General features: G+C 38.7%; 1 protein-coding gene across 5 annotated transcripts in view; it reads right to left on the bottom strand.

The window, feature by feature from the left end:
• col13a1 (collagen, type XIII, alpha 1) overlaps nt 1–24,354 on the bottom strand; it is a 130,062-nt gene extending 105,708 nt beyond the window's left edge. For all 5 annotated transcript variants that reach the window (XM_062429866.1, XM_062429864.1, XM_062429868.1 and 2 more), the window contains exons 1-2: nt 23,638–24,354; nt 13,348–13,417 (exon numbers count right to left, since the gene is read on the bottom strand). In XM_062429866.1, the coding sequence (XP_062285850.1) occupies nt 13,348–13,417; nt 23,638–23,937 (370 nt within the window). In that variant the 5' untranslated portion in view covers nt 23,938–24,354. The remainder of the gene's footprint in view (nt 1–13,347; nt 13,418–23,637) is intronic.
• Between the last annotated feature and the right edge of the window lie 222 nt (nt 24,355–24,576).

The following is a 24,576-nucleotide window of genomic DNA, read 5'->3' on the forward strand; positions in this document are numbered from 1 at the left end:
TATACTGACAGGTGTTTCTAATATTTTGCCCACATCATCAGTGTACATTTAGGCAGATAAAACAAAAGCTGAACATTTTTTTGTTGGGCAGTTATATTGGATTGCACTACATCGTACTGGTGTCCTTAATAAACTGGTAACTCAGTGTATATGATAAACAGTTCAGGGTGTTTGGTTTCCAGTTGAGCCAACTGGTGCTGGATGTGGCTGATAGTCCCATGCTAGCATAAAAATAATATTACAACACAGGAATATTATAATGTTTTATTATGATTTCTTACCAAAACATGTTTTTTGTTGGAGCTCTGTTTTTATTTGCTAGCTCTCTACAGCTCCCTGCTATCTCTACCTATTATAGGTTATTGTGGTCTGTGTTAGAATTGGGATAATACTGCAGTTCCTGCTGATCACAAACACAGACCAATAAAAATAATCATCAGACTTTTTATCTTTTCCGCTCTTCTTTTCTTTCCCTCATTCCTCATCTTCCTCCTTTGTCTGTATGACTTTCAGTATCCTGTCTCTTCCCTCTCACTGCCTCTGGCTTCCACATTCCTCCAAGTATGGCCACACACTGGCAGCTGCACTGTAAACTTATCACGAGCGAAGAAAGGGGATCTGCCGTGCTCTCTTCCTGTCAGCACACATGTCAAGGTGAACTTGGGGGACTCCTTAAATAACCGGCTCCACGACCCTGGGACCCTCCCGCCCCCCCATGTCAGCTGCACAGATTAGAGGATGCCTCTTTTTTTTTACAAGGACATCTTGGGGTTTATTTTTTAGCTGCCACCGTTTGTACAGCAAAGAGAATATTTATGCAGGAATGCTGTTAAAGATACAGGATTAACTGGATGGACAGGATCAGTTTATATGAAGATATTAAAAATGATTAAGAGTGTCTATCTATAGCTCTTGTGAGTAGTAAAATTAAAAGAAAAAGCTAATAAGTGGACCTTGAGTTAAGTCAAATTATTCTCATACCATAATATTACAATATCAAGAATGACCTTCGTCCTCAAGATCTGGATAGATTTCTAAGGATGCAATATGCTGTGATCCTAAGTCAGATGCAATTTAATATTGATCAGCTCAGATACAATAGGATGACATTGTTATGTGTTATGTGTGTATATGGGTCAATGACGTATAAGGATTTTCAACAACTCAATTTTAAATGATAAAAACAAGCATATCTAATGCAGTAGTTCAAACATTCAGAATGTTGTGTACCTGAAAATTCATATTATACATTTGAAAGTGATTTTAATGGGGTTTTTTCAAGATTAATTGGCACTGGCCTGAAAAAAAAGTCATTTGGTGCGACCATGATTCATCTTGAAATGTCTTATATAAATAAAAGACCATCATTTACAAAGATTTAAAAAAAAATTCAAATACTTTGTTTCCAAACACTTTATATTACTGAAAACTTGTAAAAAAAAAAAGAAAGATGTGAAGCGTGTTAAGTAAATTAATTTATTTCAAGATGAATCGTGGTCGCACCACATGACTCTTTTTAAAGGCCAGTGCCAATTAATCTTGAAAAACCCACTAAAATCACTTAATTTCAAATGTATAATATGGAGCTTCAGGTACACAACATTCTGAATGTTTGAACTACTGCATTAGATATGCTGTTTTTTATTATTCTACAATTGAGTTGTTCTAAATCCTTATACGTCATTGACCCATATATATATATATATATATATATATATATATATATATATATATATATATATATATATATATATATATATATATATATATATATATATATGCAGTGATATACTTCATGAAGCTCACGGATTTGGTGCTGAACTTTAAGATGCTGACACTGCAATATTGACATCCATAATTTAAGTCCAACTAGAAAAACCTTTGATGCGTGTCGTCCCCAATCTGTCACTTCAATACTGTCCACTATCATGAATAAAATCCCCCCTAAATACTACATCTGGGTATGCTGCGTTCACATCATATTGTATAGTAGTAATTATGAGCAGCCGAATGGTAGATGAACAGCAGACCTTTAAAAAGCATTTTTGCAAAGTTGCTGTCATCCATCATAATAAGTCCAACATCTACACATACATTGGGCTATAACAAGGCTAGCGGTGAGCATAACCATCTTGGAATAATTCATGAACACTCACGCTAAAATAATAGAAACTTTCTTGCTTCTTCCCATTTTGCTGACTTTGCATAAATACAGCAGTAGCCTTGATGGTTCATGGGACATAAATCATCTTCTGCCCATGCTTGTAAGGGTTTGCACGGACATGTTGGCATCAGTATGAAGCCCAAAATATATGATTGCAAGGACAGTATGCAGCATCTCACATGTAAGTACATGACGCTTGATGTTGTATATACAGAAGATCCACTCTCCAAGTCCCTGCCCTCAATATTTTAGCGTGTTACCAAAGAGGATGAAGTTTACATTAAGTTTAAAATGACATCTGTTTGTGAGTCAGGCATCATGTCCTAATGTAAATAAAAGATCTTATGGTTTCAGTAATCGCCTTCAACTGGGAGGAGTTTGGCTTGTACTTGTGCTGCTATTCTTACTGTTGCTGTATAACTTCACTGTAAGCACACATTCTGCCTTCTTAAGTTAGTAGCCAGCTTTGGGGTGCTGTTGTATGTTTTATGATTTTATGATACTGCTGCACTCTTGCTTGTAAATGCAATGTAAAGATTCAGGCAGTGTTTGACGCAGGGAAGTCTGACATAATGTGGTCATGTATGTGAGGGAGTATATGTAGGGGGAGGTATGTGATTGGATAACGCAACTACTGTAGCTCACAGGCCAGGAGTGTAACACAGAATTTGGTTATGTACCAGTGCACAGATATGTACCCTAACAAATTAGATATGGTCTAATCTGTTTTATATGGTCATGCTGCTACTCTACATCTCACACAGCACTCCAAGGGCCTGATTTACCAAGATCCCAAATAGTGGGTACTAAATTGCGTGCACAGTGCAATAGATTGTGCGTTTCGTTTGCGTGCGTTTTGCAGGTGATCTACTAAGAATAACTGCTTAATGAAAACAGGTGCAACAGGGTGGAGACAGCAGTATTTAAATGAGGGTTTTGTGTCTTTATGGAGAGTTTGGACGAGCAGAAAGCTGCAAGCACAAAATGAAATGTGATCAGGTTCTAGTGGAAGAGGTTAACTAATATATTGAGTTATAACAAAAACTAATATTACCAGAGAAACCCACATATGGAGAATATTAGTGACAAAGTCAATGCTGTTAGTAAAACCACAAATATTGCCCTTCAAAGGTTTTATTTATAGACGCAGTTAGCGTCAGAAATAATACCTTCAGGTTTGGTAAATCACAATGTGTGTGCTAAATAACATATTTACATTTTCTCCTCCCTGTATTTTACACACTGGGGTTGAAACGTCTCATATTACATATTCATTATGGTAAACGTACTAAATGTACAGCATGTATTATCTTGCACAGTTGAAAGACGCAAACCTCGCTGCATTAGTAGATCAGCTTGCACATTTTTTGCGGGTGATGTCAAGTTTGCACACGTTTCTACACACGCAAACCTTTAGTAAATCAGGCCCCATAGTGTCCAAAGATCCAGTTGAACCCCACTTGCACTGCCGTGTTGTCAGGCTTTTTGGCACCGCAGCCTCTCGGACAAGGGTTCGTATCTTGTGGCAATAAAAAAGTCACATTGTTCCTGCATAGCACTGTCTACACAGGTTGTCTTCCTGTCCGACCCAGTGTGCTATTTACATCTCACTGACACAAGCACAGCTAAGCTCCTGTGGTATTATCATGAAATGGCTACAAATAGACCCTGTTCTGCTGGTGTGACGATACTTTTAGAATTGTTTTAACGAAACATGACGGAATAAAAAAAAAAGATCAGCTTGATTCTGTTTGCTCAATCTGTTTGAATTTCTTGGTCTCCCAAACTGTACCTGAATCAGAATTTCTTCAGTTAAACATGATTCACCACTTAGGACTGTCGCTTTGAATATTCAGGGTGTAAGTTGCGTATATTTCCATTACTGTTGGGTCATTGTGAGACAAAATAATTGGAATAACTGACAAAAAACTCTTCAGCTAACAGCCCAATCAGCACCATAGATGGCCAAAAAGAACAAAATGAGTCACTGTAATAAAGACAGTTTTCCAGTCTTACAATAGACTGAACAAAACATCAAGATCAAGAAAATCTACTAATGACATTCATTTCTATAATGACAGTAACAAGTTCCAATTTCTCGTGATCAGCATTATTTGAAAAATGATTTCCTTAAATGTTAGACTAGGAAGCCTCCAGTGTTGGTCAGCTCAGTATTACAGAGCTGGGAGCTACTTAATAAACTCAATACCCACAGGTCAGTAATATGTGTCCTGTTGATCGACCCAGTGAGACACAAAATATTAAATTAGGCTTTTTTCATGTTAAATTATGCGCTTAAAGTCTTTTATTTTTGGCACTTAAGTATCTACGCTGACAGAATTCAAACTGCACAAACAGAACTGATACATTTATTTCACATCAAGCTCAATTTCGGTTAAATAAATAGAAATATAACCTCAATTAACAATGCCCACTTTATGCCACATAGATCATAAGGGTAGAATTCTGTCCTGCCATGCTGTATATCATCTACATGACCAAATGCAAGCTGTGTGTGTCTGTGTGTGCGTGGGTGGGTAACAGGTCTGAATGGGGTGAGGGCTGAACTATGCCAATCATGCCAGGCTGCCAAGCTGTGCGGTTGGCAGGGAGTGGAGTGCAGGGGGGGTGGGGGTCAGAGTGAAGGGGTAAGATTACATGCCTCTGTTCTCCACTCATGGCTTTCCCTGGGATACCAGCCAGGTAAACTGTCAAAGCCCACTTCCTCCCTCAGAGGTGGCAGGCTTTAAAGGGCCTTAAACCCCAACCCTCCCTACCTCTTTCCTGCTGACCCCACATCTCCCCCTGTTTTTACCCCCAGGACAAATCCAACCTCACAGTCCTGCCATGTTCCAAGCCAGTACGGCTGATGGGGTCACATTATTGGTACACCGACAGCGGAAATGACTAGCTTGTACCAAGATAGAAGTGTTGTAATGATCATAAGAATATGCAAGGAAAAACAAACAGAAGTAGATTTTCATTAGTCCAGGTTTGAATGGAAACTATTAATATCCAGTGCTCAAAGTGCTCCAACTGACTCCCATTCAAAAGGCCTATAGAAATACTAAGTCAGTAATTTTTTGGATTCAGTCATTCTGGTCTCTGTCTTTAAATTCAGGCCCTCTAATAAGTGTGCTGGTGGTCATTTAGGAATTGATTACTCCATTAATAAGATTTGAAGACTTATAGTATATTGCTGTATGCTGTATGGACGTTGATTGACAGCTGTGATTAACAGTTGGTTTACCTGCTGCTCTTCCCGACTCCAGGACTCACACTGAATCAGGCTATTGTTGCATATTTCACTAAGTTTAATGTAACTTGATTATGACACCTGCCCCATTAGCATAATTTAGCTTAAGTAGTTAACATTAGCCCAAAGCGTGCAGTGTTCAGTGTTCCCTGTAGGCTAGCATTAGCATTGCAGACTGTGAAAGGCAACACCGCACAGGAGGGCTGACTAACTGCAACCCTTGTAAACAAACTATACCAAACCCTGCTAAAAAACCAACCCCAAAAACCAAAGGTACACAAGCCAGCTACTGTATCTCATGATTAGACAGGTGTAATTGTTATTAAAAGGTTAACTGCATGTTAGAAAATATTGTCATTGAGGTTCTGAGGTTCACAGAATCTTGTGAAATCAAGGGTGACAGGGTTGAACCAAAAAGTTGGTGTATAAACTGTGATAGATGGTTACAATGAACAGTTTGGATATTATTTTATTTATTTTATTTATTATTTTCTCTCCCTAATAGCTAACCTGAGGTAAGGCCCGACCGATTTAGAGGTCCGATGCCGATATTAGTGAGAAAAAATCTGAAATTGATAAATTGGCCGATAATGTTATATGTACAGAACATATACATTAACACACATGTTTTTGTAATGTTCCCTCAAATGTAGTTATCAAAACACTTGTGACAAACATATGTTATCGAGGAATGATATTTTCTAACAATAGCTTTTATTGTGCAAAATGACATCAGTGCAATGAAACAGTAAAAACGCTGCTGAGAATTTGTTGATTCTTAAAAGCTATGCATTTTATAAAAACATATCTATTAAACTTGAATTAAGAAAAAGGATCAAATATACATAAAATACTGCCTATACAACTTTTAAAAATATCGGACATATTCACAGATACCGATACCGATTTATCTGTGATAGGCCAATATTGGCTGATAATAACGGCGGACTGATATATCGGTCGGGCTCTAACCTGGAAGTTTGTGTACAACCTGTCAGATCATCAGTCAGACTGCATTTTAGTGATGCAACTGTGTTGCCTGAGATCTTAGCATTTAAGTTGTGAGTACAAAGTTATTAGTAGCAATATGATGACCCAATTTAGTAGCTCTGCAATTAGGAAAACACTAGAATCCTACATTTCATAATGCATACTTGTCAAACAACACAAAATACATCAATCAATCATCAATCCTAAACTGTGACTGTTAGCTAGCTATCCTCAGAAGGTCACATATTTCCAGACTTGAATGCGGCTCCTCATATAGACCGATACTCCAAACCCTCCCCCATAGCTTGGAGTCATTTGGCATTGTGATGCTAAGGTACAAAGCAAACTAAATCCTGTGAGTCAGGGCTTCTTTTCTGAGGCGGAAATGCGACATGGACAGGGGAGGGAGGAGGGGTATTGCTGTCTCACAATCCTTTCTTTCTTCTCTTTCTCTTCCCTCTCATCTAAGAAGAGGTGCCACTCAGCCTCTCCCTGACAACAATTTGAGGAATCAAGTCAGTTCTTAGCCTTTGGGCTTGAATCCAAGACTGCAATCACATTCTTGCCAAGTTCTTCTCTTCTATAGCTTGACCTGATGAACTGCTAACTTGTACTTGTGTTCTCATCATTTGGCTTTCTCTCTATTTGTGTGGTATGGTACAATATGCTAAATAAAGATGCAATGCATGTATTTTCACACACAATAAATCACTGAGTAATGTATACACATGTATCCTCTTTCCTGAATCACAACAATGCCCAGGCTCTGTTTATGTGACCAGGAGGTACACTTCCTCTGTCAGCTACAGAAACAGGTCTTAGGATGCCAATATATTTCTAAACAAGTCTTTGCCGTCCTGTTGCACAAAATTCAGTACACATAGGTTCTCCATTCTGCTAGAAAAAATGTAAAAGATTAGCTGCTGTTTGATCTTTCAAGCTGCTCTGTAGTACATAATCTAGAATGTACAAGTGAAGGTAAATATGACCACTTGATACTCGACACTAGATTTAAGGTATCGACCAAAAATAAATCGATACCAAGTTGTATCGAAATGTCTACTGTCAAACGATACCTGCGATTGATTCTTCTTGCACCCAGAGCTAGAAAATATGATTATTTGTATGGACTAGCTAACAGCCAATCAATGACATTTTGTAGTGTTAATAATTTGAAGACTTTCTACATGCATTTGTGTACAAATCAAATCACTTAGATGTGGAGGAGTGGTGGCATTTTATGAAATATAAAGCTCTTATTCACATGATAGGTATCAATGGGTATGCCTACTCAATTGGTATCGGTATCACTTTAAGGGTAGTTGGATTGGTGCTGGTATCATCATTTTTTAAACGATACCCAACCCTAGTCTCTATGCAAATAAACATTAAATAGAATAAACAATGACACAGTGGAATCTGTAATATTGCCATAAAAACGTAGCTCTCTCTCTCTCTATGTAACAACATATTCAAAGCCCAAAGGTACACTTACCTTTCTGAGCTTTTCTTCTTTAAGTTCTGAAAGCTACTAAGTGGACATTTGAGCCCAGATTATTTTGTTAACAAAAATCAACTTTCATTCGTAAACAAACAAGAATATAAGTGATTGGTCAATATCAGTCCTGCATGTGATTCTCTCCCTGTGTTACTGTGGTTTGCATTTGGAAACCACTGTTTTTTGGGGTTTGTTCTTGTTGGGAGTACAATGTCGTATTATAACTGACTACACATTGCATTTACTGGTCACCAATACAGGTCAACAAAAACCATGCTGTAAATGATTTAGCCCTGAAGAGAGAAGTGTCACCAGGCCCCACAGGAAGCAAAAGTACGAGGACTACCAAATTCATCCCAAAATGTTATTTTGAACTCGTTGAGACCTAAAGTTATGTGGGTCATTATAACCAACAAATCTGACAAATCATGCTTTGGCTGCCAATGAAAACAAAGGCTCTGTGGAATACGCTTATCCTCAGGGAAGAATCTTTATTCTTGGCAGTATGGCAGGCCAGCATGTGATACTGAGTGAGAGGTGACACATAGAGAACATAGTTTTAATGGTCCAGTCAACCAGGCCACGCTGTAGGGCATGGGTGAGACAGGTGTATGGGAGGATTTTATAATATACCATGCAAAAGTCACATTCAGACATGTTTCAGTCCATTGATATTATTAATACAAATACAAATGCATATCTTAATATATCTTATCCCTTACATACTTTTCATATTGTTCGACTCATAATTACTAATTTACTTATGGAAAAAAGACATTCACAATCACTATTTTATGGTCCAGGAGAACATTTGAACATGTTTGAATGCTGATTTTTTAATTTTTTTTAAATAAACACAGGTCAAACTTGTACATTTGCATGCACAAAAATGTGCATAAAAAAAAATTTAAAAAAATATGCATTTTATTTCAGTTTTTGTAAACTGTGGGTCACATTAGGAAAAGTCCACACAGAAGAAATGTGTATGTGGTGTTTTAACAGCTCTCAAATGTAAAATTGGGTCAAATTTGACACTGAACAGTATGTGAGTGTTAAAGCAATTAACTTTCATATTATAGTTCAGTGGCATGTAAATAAGACTATGACTTACACTTTAAATTTCTTATTATAAATAATACAATTATTATATTACAATTAGTATCAAATGATGTAAAAAGATGTAAAAAAAAAAAAATAGAAATATAAGGAAATGTCTTACAAATTATTTGGAAATTATACACCTGTAAACATCCAATTTAACACAGTGTAAATTGAAGTTTGTTTGCTTTTGTCAAGTCTATATGTAAATGTAGGGGAATACGCTATGGATTATTATGTAGTAGATTCAGGTAACTATTGACTAGCTGTATTACTTTCTCTTGAAAACTCTTCATCATTGTTGCCGTGGTTCATTCAGTGTATGCTGCTGACCTTACTTCACACCCAGATGCACTGCCCCCACCACTTATGGCTGTAATTGCTTCTTGTGGACACAGTTACTAGTTTTGATATTCAAAGATGCCAAAACCAGAGCTTTGTGAGAAAACAGGAAGTGTGGATTTGCAATCATATTTTAAATATACTCCAATGCACTCTAAGAGAGCAGCAGTAGTGATGCCTGTGGGGATGCTTGAACCAAAAGAGCTTGAACAGGACAGAACATTTTGTTGCAGCAGGTGTGTTAATATATGATGCAGAAATTGAAACATGCAGAGTGCACTCTCTGCATACTGCACTCCAGTTGTCTGCTTGAATTGGCTCATAGGCTTTGCTCCATTTTCATTGTTCGTTAAAAGCCCGAACCCTAATAGGGCAATGTGGTGATTGCACATACACAACATACCCAGACTGTTGATATGAGGCCCTCTCAGCCATAAGCAATGTGTCTGGTGATTCATTTCACTCCACTTAGGGCAGCATGTATGTTATACATATTTTTAGGCCCCTTGCTCAGTTTCGTGGTCATGATAAACATTTGAAAGACAACAGACTGTGTGGCACCTGAGAGTGTCTCACATTCTGCTGCTCTACATTTAGTACTTACAAAGTTCATTTTTCACAGGCTGGTCACCAACATGTCAAGCTCAGAATAATACCGACTGTCCTTCAACTGAAACACACACATCCACGACACTCTGACATGCAACGGACCCATGTTTACAATAGCTATGTTCTGTTAATTACACAGAGATGATATATTCTCTATAGAAGAAAGGTTGAGTCATTAAAATGCAAAGTCCATTTTCCATAAATCCATTTATATTATAGGATGTCTTATATTTAATTAATATCACATTGATTTAACAACATAAACTTCAGTCTGTAGTCTGTTGTCTATAGTCTCCATTAAGGCATCATAGTTCTACCCTCTTAGTCACCTGGCACTGTAAATAATCAAAAGCATGGCAGCCATGTGAACAGAGTGTGCGGTCAGTTCTGACTGGCAGGCGCCAGGTGGGCACGACATCTCCCACAATTCACTGCAGCACAACAGAGCCTGCCGAACTGACAACAGCTACAATTAACAGCCAGAGATGAGTTGCGGTATGGGAATATTAGAATATAAGTGATTATTTTTAAACTGATACACAGGGACAATGCTGGACTTGTACGGCATCAATCCAAAAGTTTGTGAATAATAATTAAAATTCAGCTCAATATGTCAAAGGGTTTTTATTGCCTGGTTGGTCAAAGGATGCAAATTACCAGAGTCACACTTGGGCTTGAAGCATTTGTGGGTACTGGTGGGTACTCTTTTAGGCTCAATGCAGTATTTCTAGGCTTAGAAACCGCATTTAGACCTTCATATGGGGAAATAAAAAATAAACTAACTAACTAAACTAACTTTAGCCTAACTAAACATTTAACTGGAAAAGTGAAATATCTGATAATAGAAATATTAAAGAGTATTTTGTATTAAGTTACATTCTTGTGTCAGGTATTCTGGGGCTTGAGCGGTTATGTTGGTCTATCAGTGTCTTGAGGTGTCAATTGCTATAATTTATTTACTGATGATGTGGAAATACCTCCCAATTCACACATAACACTATCATTGTGCTACCATTGTGAATGGTGTAAGATTACATCTGTGAAAGCCTGACAGACATGACCTTTCCTGTTAAAACACCACAGAGAAATGAAAATAAAGTAGACAATAGTGCTTTTATGTGGTCTGTCACTTTTGGCTGACTACTTACTTGGCAACACAAAAGTGTCTTTTCTCCCAGACTCTATTATACCTCTTACACCAGTCGGGGGACACGGAAAAATCTCAAGAAGCTGTAAAAGGTTCAGACCATCTGGAAGACTGTGAGTTGAAAGGCTTCCACACCTGTAGCGACTGGAGAATCTCCTCTGATGTTGCGAGCAGACTGCCATCAAAACAGGCGTTCACGGGCCGTCCCACAGACACTTACCGCTTATGTTAAAACACTAATATCCTATTGACAAGATCAATTAGCACTAATGTGTGGTGACGGGCACCTCCCCCTGTTCTCACAGGGCTGTGTGAGGATGGGAGGCAGACAGATCAGACCTGTCATCTCTTTTTTTTTTTTGTTCCCAGGTTGGTCCCATGTTTTCACCCCCCCTCTCCTGCCATGAATATAAAGGGTGTTGTCTTCCACCATGTTTCTACAGTAGCCTAGAGCAGACAAACCAAAAACCCGGCTCTAGAGAGGGCCTTTCACTATTTTTCATGAGTTTCATGGCCACCGTAGGTTATCCTACATGCTTGGAGTGGGAAGGATTCAGTTTATTGCACTGTGCAATCTCACCTCTGGATGCCATTAAATCCTACACACTGCACCTTTAATGTAGCTTTATAGTTTAGATAGCCTGACTGCTACCCTGCTGCTACCCACTGTGTGTTATTTGTCCACAATTACTGTAATGAACACCATACAATTTAACAAAAAAAGCAAAGCAAAAGTTAGGAAACTATACTTTTTGCAATTTGTGTAGGGTGGATTTTTATGTTGAGCAAAGCAGTTCGGCATTCTACCAATGTTAAAATAGACGATGCACCTTTATATATAATGTTTTATTTTCAAATTTTACCATCAATTACAGATGTAGATACACAAGTTTGAAAGTGGACAGAAACACCTGTTAGTATGTTTCCAATGTGGACCATTAGACTGAAGACTCTATAAAACTAGTAGCCTAATAAGTGTACTGTCTTGCTGACACTGCAAAAAAAGGGGGACATAAATCCAGTATTCTGTTTTAATAATGGACTCTCTATTATACAAGTCATAAGCACGGGAATCTTTCCAATCTAAACCATCCATCCCATATGAAGTGAACACAGCATAAGTGCAACAGATGACACACACACATAGACACACCCCTTCTGATGACTTAATGACCACCACCTGGGGGCTGCAGCAGGGAAACAGGTGGCTTCAGACAGTGATGGAGTTACTCTGACAGTTTCAGCAATTCAACTGCTTTAGCTTTGATATGCAAGTCTGATGCAATTATTGAGCATAGGTCACCTGGGATTCCTGGGGCAATTGAATTTTAGTGCTTTGAAAAAAAACCCTCAGGCCTTCAGAGGTAGGTGGTGCACTGCCACAGGCCACGAACACAGAGTGATGAGGCTGCTTATCTAGGATTGCCTCGATGATGCCACCTCTTCACACAAGCTTGCATCATGACCTAATATGACACAAAATGGCCCTCACTGCCAGCTGAGCTGGAAATACACCTCTGCTTGTCATCATGTTTGAGCAAGCCGAAGGGCACAAATGCAGGGCAAGGGCACCTGTGGGCATGTACGCTATAAAATACAACACATAGTTGTACAGCAGTAAAACAATCTCTCATTCTCATAATTGTTAATATCTTTGTATATTATTGATTGTTAATTAAACATAACCATTAAAGCCCTCCCCTTTCTGTGACATTGTATTTGTTGTATCAGTTTTTTTTTTCTCTACGTGGTCAAACAAGCAAAAGCATCACACACCCAGTGATAACCTGTCACCACACCCAGCTAGCTTTCACTCATAAAATTGTCATTACACTCCAGCAATATCATAAAAAGGCAATGTGTTGATAACCTGCTGTAAATACCTCATCACCCACTAATTCTACTGCAGCTGTTTCCACTGATTGACAAAGAATGAGGAACAGAAACAGTTATCAGCATTACATCAGTAAAGAAAAGAATGAAACCCATCACATGGAAACACATCCAAACTCAACAGTGCAACACAGCTGTAGGCAGGTTTTTGATGGATGAAGACGTCATTATCACAGACCCACCACCTGCTCAGCCCAAACATGCTTGAATATGATAAAGAAACAACTTCTCATTAGATGACCAGTAAAGGAAGTCTCAGGTCTCATGTATCATATGTGTGTGAAGTGTCATCAGTGAGTCAGTGAAAAGTGAGAAACATGTGGAGATGGATTGAGGGTTGAGAAACATACCTGGGGGACACAGGCAGGTGTGGGGAACTTCCCTCGCCTCCCGCGTCTTCGGTAGTCGCGCTGCAAGCTTCTGTGTGAGAGAAGAACAAGAACATCGTGTCAGCTGTTAACTTACTGACATTTTAACATCCTTCTACACCCAATACGTCAAAAACCACACATTTTGAAATGTATCCATTGAGGCCTTTGACATTGGAGCTATCAGATGTCTTACTGTAGATGTGATTGACATTGGAATTTTCAACTTTTAAAGACTTAATATCGTGGGGTGGATAATGCTGATATTCACTCTCTGAGGTTTCCATATAAGCTGGTCAACAATGTCTTTGAATTCTTCAATTCATATTCACATTCATGGTTTGAAAGTGCCCAACCACCTTAATCCCCGACAGTATTTTAAACTTATTTTTAGAAAAGTTCAAACAGAAAGTCTTGTCTGTTATTCTTCAACACAGGGCACATTATTAGTCTTTCTTTAGGTATTAAAAAGTGTGACAGTTCACCTCATTAGATCTACAAAAGCCTGCGCGTGATTTGACCCTGACCAGAATACAAAACCATCCAAGTGCATTCTCCACAGCATAGCAGTCAGTCCCACTGGTGGTGGTTACTAGCAGAGGAATGCCAGCACAGGCTGTTTAGAGGCCTGCAACAGGTGCTGAAGGGGATGTTATGAAGGCACTGTCATTCTGAACACTGCTGCAGCGTTCTGGGTACTGCCTGTTACCTCAGCGCACCTGTAATCCCAGGTTGCAGGATGACAGCCAGGAACCCGAACAGCGGGTCATTAAGAAAAAAATGTGAAACATTACACTTGGCCGTTATTCTTGCGTGATTCATACAAAAGTTGTTCATACAAAGTGTCATCTGACGATGACTAAAGGTGAAAGGGTTTATTCTGTAACATGACACTCGATGACTGGACAATATGCTCGCTGTCATTAAGAGGGACAGAGCATGATGACTCAGACAAATGGGGATAATGACGTTCACTTGAAAATAATCCCTCCTAAAAAGAATTTAAATAATTAAATAACGTGACAGAAGCTTCCTTCATAATCAGATCATAGCAGGTTTATGCCAGCATAAATAAGCAATAGAGACACAAAAAGTGTAAAGATAAAATAAAATAAAATAACTTTTAAAAAAAAGAAGATAAAGTATTAATTGAACTTGATGAATTGATCTTGACTTCTTTTCCAGGCTTTTGCCACAAAACTTGTAGCTTAAATACATCAAAATGAAATAGACATTCCACTTTTTTGCTCATCAGACCACCAAAATATTTCAGGATTCAGTCGAGCCATTTGTTGGAATATAAACTCTCTTTAACCATCAGTGTTGCAAGTGTTGCTTTAATGTATGGTTTAAACAAATGAGATGAGGCTACATGCTGTGGATGAGTAAGTTTCACTGCTTGATCCCACTGGGGGAACTCATGAAAACACACAAATAATGACATGTGTGGACAAGCTTCAAATCCTGGTAAATCACGAATACAATGGGCATGATTATGGGATTGCCTGAACACAATTCCACACTTCTAAAAAGGTTGCAGGTCCCTAAAACCAACTGTTGATAAAACTGTAGGAATAACAAAAAAAATGTGGGTCTTACAAGCCTTCCGTGAGTATTTTATTCCTTTAGAATGGATTTAGCTATAAAAAAAACACTCTTAAAAATCTACGACTGGCTCAAAATAAGGATTCCAAAGGTAAGTACTCTCGTCATTCAGAAGTCTCATGCGGAATCAATTGTACGACTGCTCTCTCAGACACAAATTTCCCTTAACCCACTTTCTATTATTCATGAATACTTCCGGGAATTTATTTGGTTGATACTGGCAGACCCCGCTCGCAACTGGAGAAGTCTTTAGCGAGAGTGACGCAGAGAGCTTTGCAGTCCAGAGCTCTCTATCGTCCAGCCTGAACATTACTGAAAGACGCATTCTTCCAAGATAATGGAGATAATGTTGAGTGGAGATCCTGTTTAAACTGCAGCAGTCGGTTACAACAAAAAGAGCCTGCACCTCTAACCACATCAAAGGTCACAACTGACATAGTAGAAGAGTCTGCCAGAGGGACAGAAATGTAATGACGGCACTTCAAAGACTGTCATTAGCCTTTTACTCATGTCTTCACATATACATTCTCCTCTGTCTAATGACTGTGATAGCAAATTATACCCTTGATTTTGCTCTGTAGGCAACAATAATCTACTAAATTGAGATAAACTTCAATGAGCAGAGCCAAAGAAGAAGCATTTATGTAATCAGAGCAAAGACGGAACTCTGGATACAGTTGGACTTATGATCAAGCAATTGGGCCTTGGGGCACAAATAAAGGGTACTGATTGGTTAATTGATTTGTACGTACTCTGGTGGAATCCTGACTAAATGAATATATACTGAGAAATGCTTGCAAATACGCAAAGTTAGAAAAATGTTTAACCCTTTTGCCGCCTTTATTGACAGGTTTTTTGGCATTGCATGTTTCTCAAATGGTTTGAGTTGTAAGATTGTATGTCTAATTTTATAGAGAGATGTATTCTGAATTGTGGCACTAAGATTCAACATGAAGATTATAAGGTGATATCTAAAGCAAGAGGGAGTGAGGAGCATATGAGCACATTATTGGACATCCTGCAATTACTGGAAAAGCTAATTGCTTCCAGAACACTGTGTGTGATGTCTGTTTGGATTGGACCGAGGTTATTAATCTGAGTAGTAAGTTTTAAGCAAGGTTCCAAGTCTTAAATGTGGTGATGACTGTTCCACAATGCAATATATATTGATATTTTCCATTTTAAAGCTTTTATTCCAACTGTGTGTAGTTCCTCAAATTCTTGTATATTGCATTGTGAGGTAATACAAATATAATATATATATATTCTTGAATGTGTCCATGCTGACCATCACAGAATATGATTCATTTATTATTTTTTGCCCTGTTTCCAAACACTTAAACCTATATGTAAGTATAGATCAGTAACAGGTGAGTCTTAACTCAGCCAATGATATTACTTCTCTCTGTAGCTCACAGCTCTGCATCCTAATAGGGACGTTGTGTGTGTTAGCAAGGTCATACCCGTGATATCCCACAGCCTACTTGTGATGCATACATGTAGAGCAGCTGAAGCGCTCAGTCTAATGGGGGTGGGGGGGTGGGGGGGGCTGTGTATGTGCGTGCCTCTTTGCCTCCCCCTCTTAAAAATGGTAACCTGATGCCAGAGTTTTTGATGTGGTTTTAACATTCTATTTTAAAGTGATGACAAAACCTTTTTAATATCCTGTAGTCTGATTAACAATAATCTGCTGTCCAGTACACTTCTTGTCATGGTGTTATGAGTAGACTACACAAGGGTCCGATAGAGACCACATGACCTAAATTTGGCCATTAGGAGGTGTCCTCATGGACTCTGTGAGGACATGAACTTTTTTTTTTGAACACATTTTTTGTAGTCCGTGTGGCCGCTTACACTACAAGGACCACTTGTACTTATACTGGACATGTGTTGAAAGCATCATTCAGAAAGTTGTAAACAGAACTACTTTGCTTCCATGGTGTCTGCAGCTGTCCATGCCCATGTGTCCATGGGATTATTCTACTTTGCATGGAGCCGAGAACTATTCTTTAATATTCATATATATTTTATATCAGTTTCACACAAAGCTTAAAGCTTCCTTATTTTTAGTGTACATTCGATTTTAATAAATATCATATGATCTCAAGATAATTAGCGAGCAAGATAGCATTAGTCAAGTTCTTGCCAACGTTAGATTACGTGTTACATGACATCATTTATATATATATATATATATATATATATATATAACTGATTTCCATGTCATTTTCACTAGAAAAAACTAAAATCAGCACATCATTTAAGTTCTTTTTTTAAACTGAATTCCATTGTACATTCAGTACCATTAACAATATGAAAATATTAAGTTTAGGAGAACACTAAAAATATGTTTAAAAGTAAATTACATTTTTTCAGTATGCAACCATTAATAGATGATACCGTTTTTTTTTTATTAGCATCATTTTTACTGTGTTATTGTTATTAGATCATGTCATTTCAATATTGACAGCCACAGGCCTCCATAGATGCCAGATGAATGGTGTCAGATAGGGCTGAAGTGAATGTGTGTTTTTACACAGCATAGATTACAGCTAACAAGTTGGACAGATGACATGAGGAGGAAATGTGGCGATCATGGAAAAGATGGAAACAGTTGTAATAGTAATAGTTATTTAACCTTTATCAAAATGTTCAAATCTTATTATTTAGTAACGATTGTTTTTTATAGATCTCAGAAGATTAATGAAAGAAACACTAAATAAGAGATTGCACAGTGAACAAATGTAGTGGAACAGTGGCAAGCATGAATGTGATGTCAGAACTTCATGCTATGCTAAGATATTGAGGCCTCTGGCAGTAGTGTGAATTCTCTGAATGTATCTAGCAGGCACACTATTAGCACTTGGGTGTCATCAGTCACAAAGTCCTAAAGCATTTAATACCGCGTCGTTAAACGTCTCATTGATTCTTTTCTTTTCTTCTCGACAGCGATCTAGTGTTTTCATCGGGAGAACTCACGTCTATCTGCTGCTGTATATCTTTACTATATCTACAACCGTCGGCGTAGCCTGTGTAAACTCAAGCTCAACTGTAATGTGTCGTTCAGGTGGGTGAAAGTAGCGACTCTTAGTGTGTGTTTATGTTTGTGTGTGCCGCCATCGCTAACCGTGCTCTGACGAAGTGCAGAGGTGCCTCTAGCACTTCTGCTTGAGTGTGCTGTTTGCATTAGGCTGTCTGATTAGCACGTGGGTCATTAATAATCCCAGATACACACACACACACACACACACACACACACACAAATCATAGAAATATATATGCATGTATTTGTGTTTGTGAGGGCTACACAGGGCTGAGCTGCAGTCATACCTACACACACAACACGGTGAATTGGGTGACAGGTCTGTGGGGAGCTAAGTGAGGAAACCAACGCAGGAGAGACTGTAATTTTTCACTTTTCTACACCTCAGAATGTGGCCTGCAGCTCTCATCGGGTCTCTGCACTCGTTGTGTGCACCAGGTTTATGCCAGGTCTGCAGAGAGCACTTTGTGGTTAATTGTGAATGTTAAAAGGGGGCCATGTTTAGGGCCAGATAACAGCAGAGTCAGGGGGAGGTCGGGGGTCAGGGTGTTTTCAGGGGTGTTTTTAAGAGTATGGCAGTTATTTGGGATGACTAAATATAACAACCTCACTGGGCTTATTCTTAACTTGGACACCTGTTGAGAATTTAGCCTTGTAGTTTAAGGGGCTGTGACCTGAGAATATTGTTTAGCAATGACATCAGTTACTGTATTTTAAAGAGTGGTGGTAGACAATGGTCTTTCAGAATTATGTATATATATGATGTCTCTCCCTCTATATATATATATATATATATATATATATATATTTATAGAAAATAATTGAAATGATATACTTCAACATTTTGGGAAATTCATTTATTTCTAGAGTTATGACATGGTGATCTCAGTTCAGCATCAAGACTAGAAGCAGGGGGGAAAGAGCTAGTCTGTCTCTGTCCAATATTTAAAAATACTCCTCCCAACACCTCTAACACCAGGTCCCACCAGGCGCAGCTGCGTCATGTCCTGGCTGCAACATGATTTTGTTCTATCCTCCTAACGGGATGCATCATACCCCATACTGTGTGTGTTTCAGAAGCAGAGCATTTTGACTGCAGTCAAGCCAGACACTTTTTTGTGCTACTGCAAATATTATGTGTATGTATTTTGTGTCCTTCTACTATGGTAAGTAGGTTTCAACGTTGTTGTTTTTTCTTGTCTTTTGTAATTGTGTTTATTTCTGATATTTAATTGGAAGTCTGACCGGAGTGTTTTATTTTTGAAAACTGATCGGATGCTCTATGCTGTTTCTGTGTCTGACTATCTGCTTAACACAGCTTTGACATGGTGTCCATCAAAAATACACTGGTAAGTTTATCAGATCGGAGATTTTTTTTGAAATGTTCTGCAGCTCGTCTGGTGGCATCACAAGTATTGATAGAGTGGAAGCGATCAGCACTGGTGGCCAGTTAGAGCAGGAACGTGTTGCAGATGCACCCAGTTGGGATCATTTAGTAAAACTTACTAATTCACAGCATGTATCTCATTTATTTAAAACATCCATTAAAGCAACACTAATATAATAAGCTTTCTTTTATGTTTCATATTGTCAACTCATTTCATGAAAATACCCAAACTACAAATGTGTTTCTCAGTACTATATAAAACACACACATTTAAATACAATTAAAAAGTATATCGTTTCATAAGGTTTGAAGGCAGAGTAAATTCCTGAAACAGTTGCTTACTGTACTTTTTCTTTTATTCCAAACATTACTCAAATAGGAGGATATTTTCAGTGGCAGATGAATCCACATTTGGTATTCAGTGAGTATGTATGTCTGGCAGCAGGACAGTGTGTGTGGGTTTAAGTCAAAATAAACTACAGTGTGTGTTCGTGGTGATGACGTGAAAAATAATGAAATATCACCCACACCCTTCCTTTCAAGAGAATAGACTTGTATACCATGTGGAAATGAATGGAAACTAATGGCTGTCTGGATTGAGTATGCAAAGCAAAATCACTAGAAACATTACTCAACATACGTACTAAAAGATTTTGCCATGATAAAAATGTAATTGAAATAATAATAAAGGCCCCGTCTGTGCTGCTGGAAATGGGCACATTTTCCATAACAGAGGAAACTGGCCATCATTGAAGGAGACAGGGAGATGGATTCTGGACAGTGTTGGGTGAAAGTACCACAGACGTCTCTCTCTCTCTCTCTCTCTCTCTCTCTCTCTCTCTCTCTCTCTCTCTCTCTCTCTCTCTCTCTCTCTCTCTCTCTACAAAAGGCCACATCTGCAGTTGTATCCCATTAATAATGGCTATATATACATGCAGAGCTAAACAAAGAGGCAGGCTGCATTGCCCCAGGTTTGTTTGGAGATAAAGATGGAGGGATCTTCCTCACTGGGCCCCTCAGAGGAGCTCCACAGCCAGGCACTGAAGCTGGACTCTGTGGCATCTTCAATAGGTTATAATGGGATATAAATGTTTCTTTTGGCTTCACTAACCCCACTATGTTATCTTGCTCAAATACACTCACTGTCTGATGTGTTTATCTGACTGTACTTGCTTTTCACTGTTCACTGCTGTTGTTTCACTGACAGGTATTTATAATGGCTGACTCCACTCATAGCTGACATGACTGTGGTTGGCCAATCCAGAGTGTGATGGAAACACTGGTACATTTAGTGTTGATCTTTACACTCAGAGAATTTAACACTGATGAGTTGATTCATTGAACCCTAAGGAGCAGCACTTTATAACCTGTGGGTTGGGACTAAGTCATTATTATTCCTATTTTTAAGCAGTTTTATTTTGAAATTCTCACTCACTAATATACTGAATAGTTTCACCTGTACAAATGGTTGAACTGCTCACAGCTCATGTCTACATATACCCTCAAATATAAAGACTCAAGTTTCGGCTACATCCCAAAACATACACAGACATAAAGTTATATTTATACACTTTATATGTTCCTCATTAATTTAACTATAATAGTCAGTGTCATTTATATACAGGCCTATCTGCAATTCAAAAGGCTTAGATGTTAAATTAACCCTCACATACTGTTCAGGGTCAAATTTGACCCATTTTTACATTTGAGAGCTGTAAAAACATGAACAAAAATGATCATATTTTTTTTATTTTTTTGTGCAACTGATACACATTGTTATATATGCAAATGTACATATTTGACCTGTGCTTATTTTAAAAAAATCCCCAAAAAATCATTATATCCTATCAAATGTTCTCCAGGACCATAATATAGTGGTTGTGAATGTCATTTTTCCATAGATAAACACTCTGTTCACTCTCCTACAGCTTCATTAAGGATTAATCAAACATTTATTAATAATCAATGGAGAGATAATTATGAGTCAGAATATGAACAGTATGTAAGGGCTAAGAAAGGTTACATTTTCAGTATCAACCTGAAGGAAACCAATAAGAATTTTTTTCCTCCACTTAAATATGTGAAAGTACATTAAAATGGCACTCCACCAATTCAGCATGGCACTCATACTATATTATCAGTCTCGTGATAGACAGTTTGCACTGCAGCAGAAACAGAGATATCATCTTTTATCGTCTCACAGATTCTTCCTTCTTGTCAAAACCTGGCATGACATGAGTCAACCGCCGATGGTTGGTTAGCGATTCGGTTGTGATATGCAAGTAGCGACTAATGTAGCCTGCAGCAGAGATAAGGAACGCACTACAGAGATCTGATAACCTTACTTCTTTCTAACTCCACACCCTCACTTCTTCTTTTTTTTTCATTTTTCAGAATGATTCTCCAGCGCCAACCGATACTGACTGCATTGACATCACTTCAGGCTGTTCATAACATTTTACACAGCTCCCTCTGGAGACACTAAAGTCTTTATACAACTTTTTGGAAAACAGACTTTGATGTGTAAAATCAAGTTCCCCTGTCCGATTCTCTACAATATAACTATAATGAGGCACCAGGTGTGTCATTTGTGATTGGATTGCTGCATTTTTGTATCTGTGTATGTGTGAAAATGACCTGTGATGGGAAGGAGACATTATAATGTGCAAAGAGGTTTATGAACCACTGAGACTATTTAACACAACTGAAAACTATCTAAATATTATCATTCAGTCAGTGTGGTGAATCATTATTCAGCTCTTCAAGCTATCAGCTTCTTCTCTGAATATTTTCTTTAGTCAAATTTAGATTCAGACTAACATATGGAGAGCGCAACACCTCCGTCCCCAGTAGGCGTCCTGTGCTCCTTTCCTCCCCTGGTAAATGCATTACACTGGCTCTGGTGAAAGGGGTTGGGATTGGGGGGGTGGGGGGGTTGCTTTAGTTAGGCCGAAGCAAATGGAGGAAGAGAAAACAGGGTCCTGCAGGACTTCAATCACTTTGGAAGAGCTTGTTAGTGTAGCTGTGGAAGTGGTCAATGAAAGGGCAGCACAGAGGGCGTCTTTAGGAGTAACAGATGTGAAAGGCTGGGATACTAACTCCTCACATCTCACCACAGAGTCACAGATGATGCGTCTATCTTGCCTAATCAGTGATTTGACAAAAAAGTCTGACCTATACAACCGACTTTTTTTTCTGTCGGCGCATCAGCTGTACTACTGATGACTTTTTCCACTTATATCATATTTATTGAAGAGATTTGACTAACAGGTCATTCCCCATAAAACCAAAGGAGACAACTAATTAAACTTTAACAGGTACTTTGAGGTTTATTTCAGGTACTTTTTCTTTATTAATTACATGTGCTTTATTTTTAACTTCTTATTGAATGAAGACCAAAAACTGAAAGTGGTATGAACTGGAACTGCAAACAACAAAACCACTATGGAACTGACTCCCAGCCTTAATTATGGCTGGGAGTCAGTTCCAAGCTCAAAATAAATGACTAAAACAGCAAAGAAGAGACATTCATATATTCATTAATAATGATGTTATTAAGACTTTTAATGAGATTTGACAGCGATAATTATAAGATTGTAATAAATGGATGCTGTCTGATCAGTTTAATGACTTTTTAATGAGTTACTTTTTTTTTTTTTTTAAACATAAAAGTCATCCTATAATTTATACCTGTAACACGAAGGGAAACATTCAGAGTTGGCTGAGTTGGTGAGTCGTTTTTACTCTTCAAAAAAAAAACTCAAACCATGCAATTATCCCTTTAAACTCTTTGACGTATTAGAATCCATCACCTTAATTAAACGCCTGAATACTGAATAAGAAAAATCTTAAATTAAAAGTTTGCACCTGAAAATATCTCAAACACCTTAGACTGATCATTAATTAATGAATGCACAATGTAAATGGATACCATAATAAACGTGTTTCCCGGGGTATATGAATGATGAAGTGAGGGTATTTGAAGGGATTTGTTGTTTCATGGTGAACAGAACACTTGTGGAATGAAAACGTCACTTTGGCAGCAGTGGGTTACTAATATAATAAGTTTTCTTCTAAACTGAAGAAATTCCAGACAATTTATAGTTCAGTGATGACAGAGCCAAAGCTTTGCTCTCCTTTAATAAACCAAATAAGTTCTAGCAGGATAATTGAAACACATTCCCCATCATCATACCCATCAGGAATAGTTTATATAGGAGTGATTGTAAGCGCTCACCTCTTCCAGGATCTGGTCCAGTCGGCCCAAGATAACGGGCTCCACCTGCTCCAGAGTCAACATCCGCGCGGAGATCTGTGCGTCCCGGTGCAGCTGCTCCAGACTTACTATCCTGGACTGCAATTCCGACGTCCGGACAAAAACCACAATGCAAACTCCAAGGCACAGTAGAGATAATGCCATGCAAATCGTTACGCCAGACAAATCTCTCCAATTTCTCCACTGCGTCTTTTTTGAAGGGTGCTGTTGCTCGTTCTCACTCGGTCTCCCAGCGACACCCCACTTCTGCTCCTCTTCCATTTTAGATATCTAATTCTGGTTTTATCCACTCAGAGATTCCTATATTCATCAGGTGAAGAGAAATCCTGGCGACCTGCAACTTTGGGAGCTTGTGAGAGGTTGTCGCTCTCTCTCTGTAAGGGGGGACAGTTTTGCAGATGTCCCTTTTCTTCTTCAGACTGTCTCCAAACTACTTTACTGCCCTCAAGATGAGCAACTATATCAAAGTTAGAAATCTAGACATTCTGCAGTTTGTCATGAGTCAGTCAGTGATGTTCCCGCTTCACTCTCTTACTTCTCTGTGTCCCGCTCTGCTTGTCCCATTAGCTGCTTCTCTTCTGAGCGATCCCCACAAGTCAGCCGTCAGCGTGCGTCTCTGAAACCCGAGCCAGCCCCTCTCTCCTCTGCACAGCACTGGATGCCGCGGGCCCTTTGCTCACACTGCATGCTCCTCCTCTGAGTGGCTTTAGGTTAAATGCCAGGGCGGGATTCGTGGCGGTGATGCTGCCCCCTTTGATCCGCGCACTTGGCGAGAGATATTTTTAGGGTGCGCAAAGCCAGGACGCACAGTCACAACGCCGGTATAGTAAAGGCCTGCTGACAGTACTGCTCAGCTCTGGACCAAAACAACACAGCACTCTGCCTTCCTCAGTCCAGATC

The sequence above is a fragment of the Scomber scombrus genome, chromosome 12 (assembly GCF_963691925.1).
Source record: "Scomber scombrus chromosome 12, fScoSco1.1, whole genome shotgun sequence".
Lineage (NCBI taxonomy): Eukaryota > Metazoa > Chordata > Actinopteri > Scombriformes > Scombridae > Scomber > Scomber scombrus.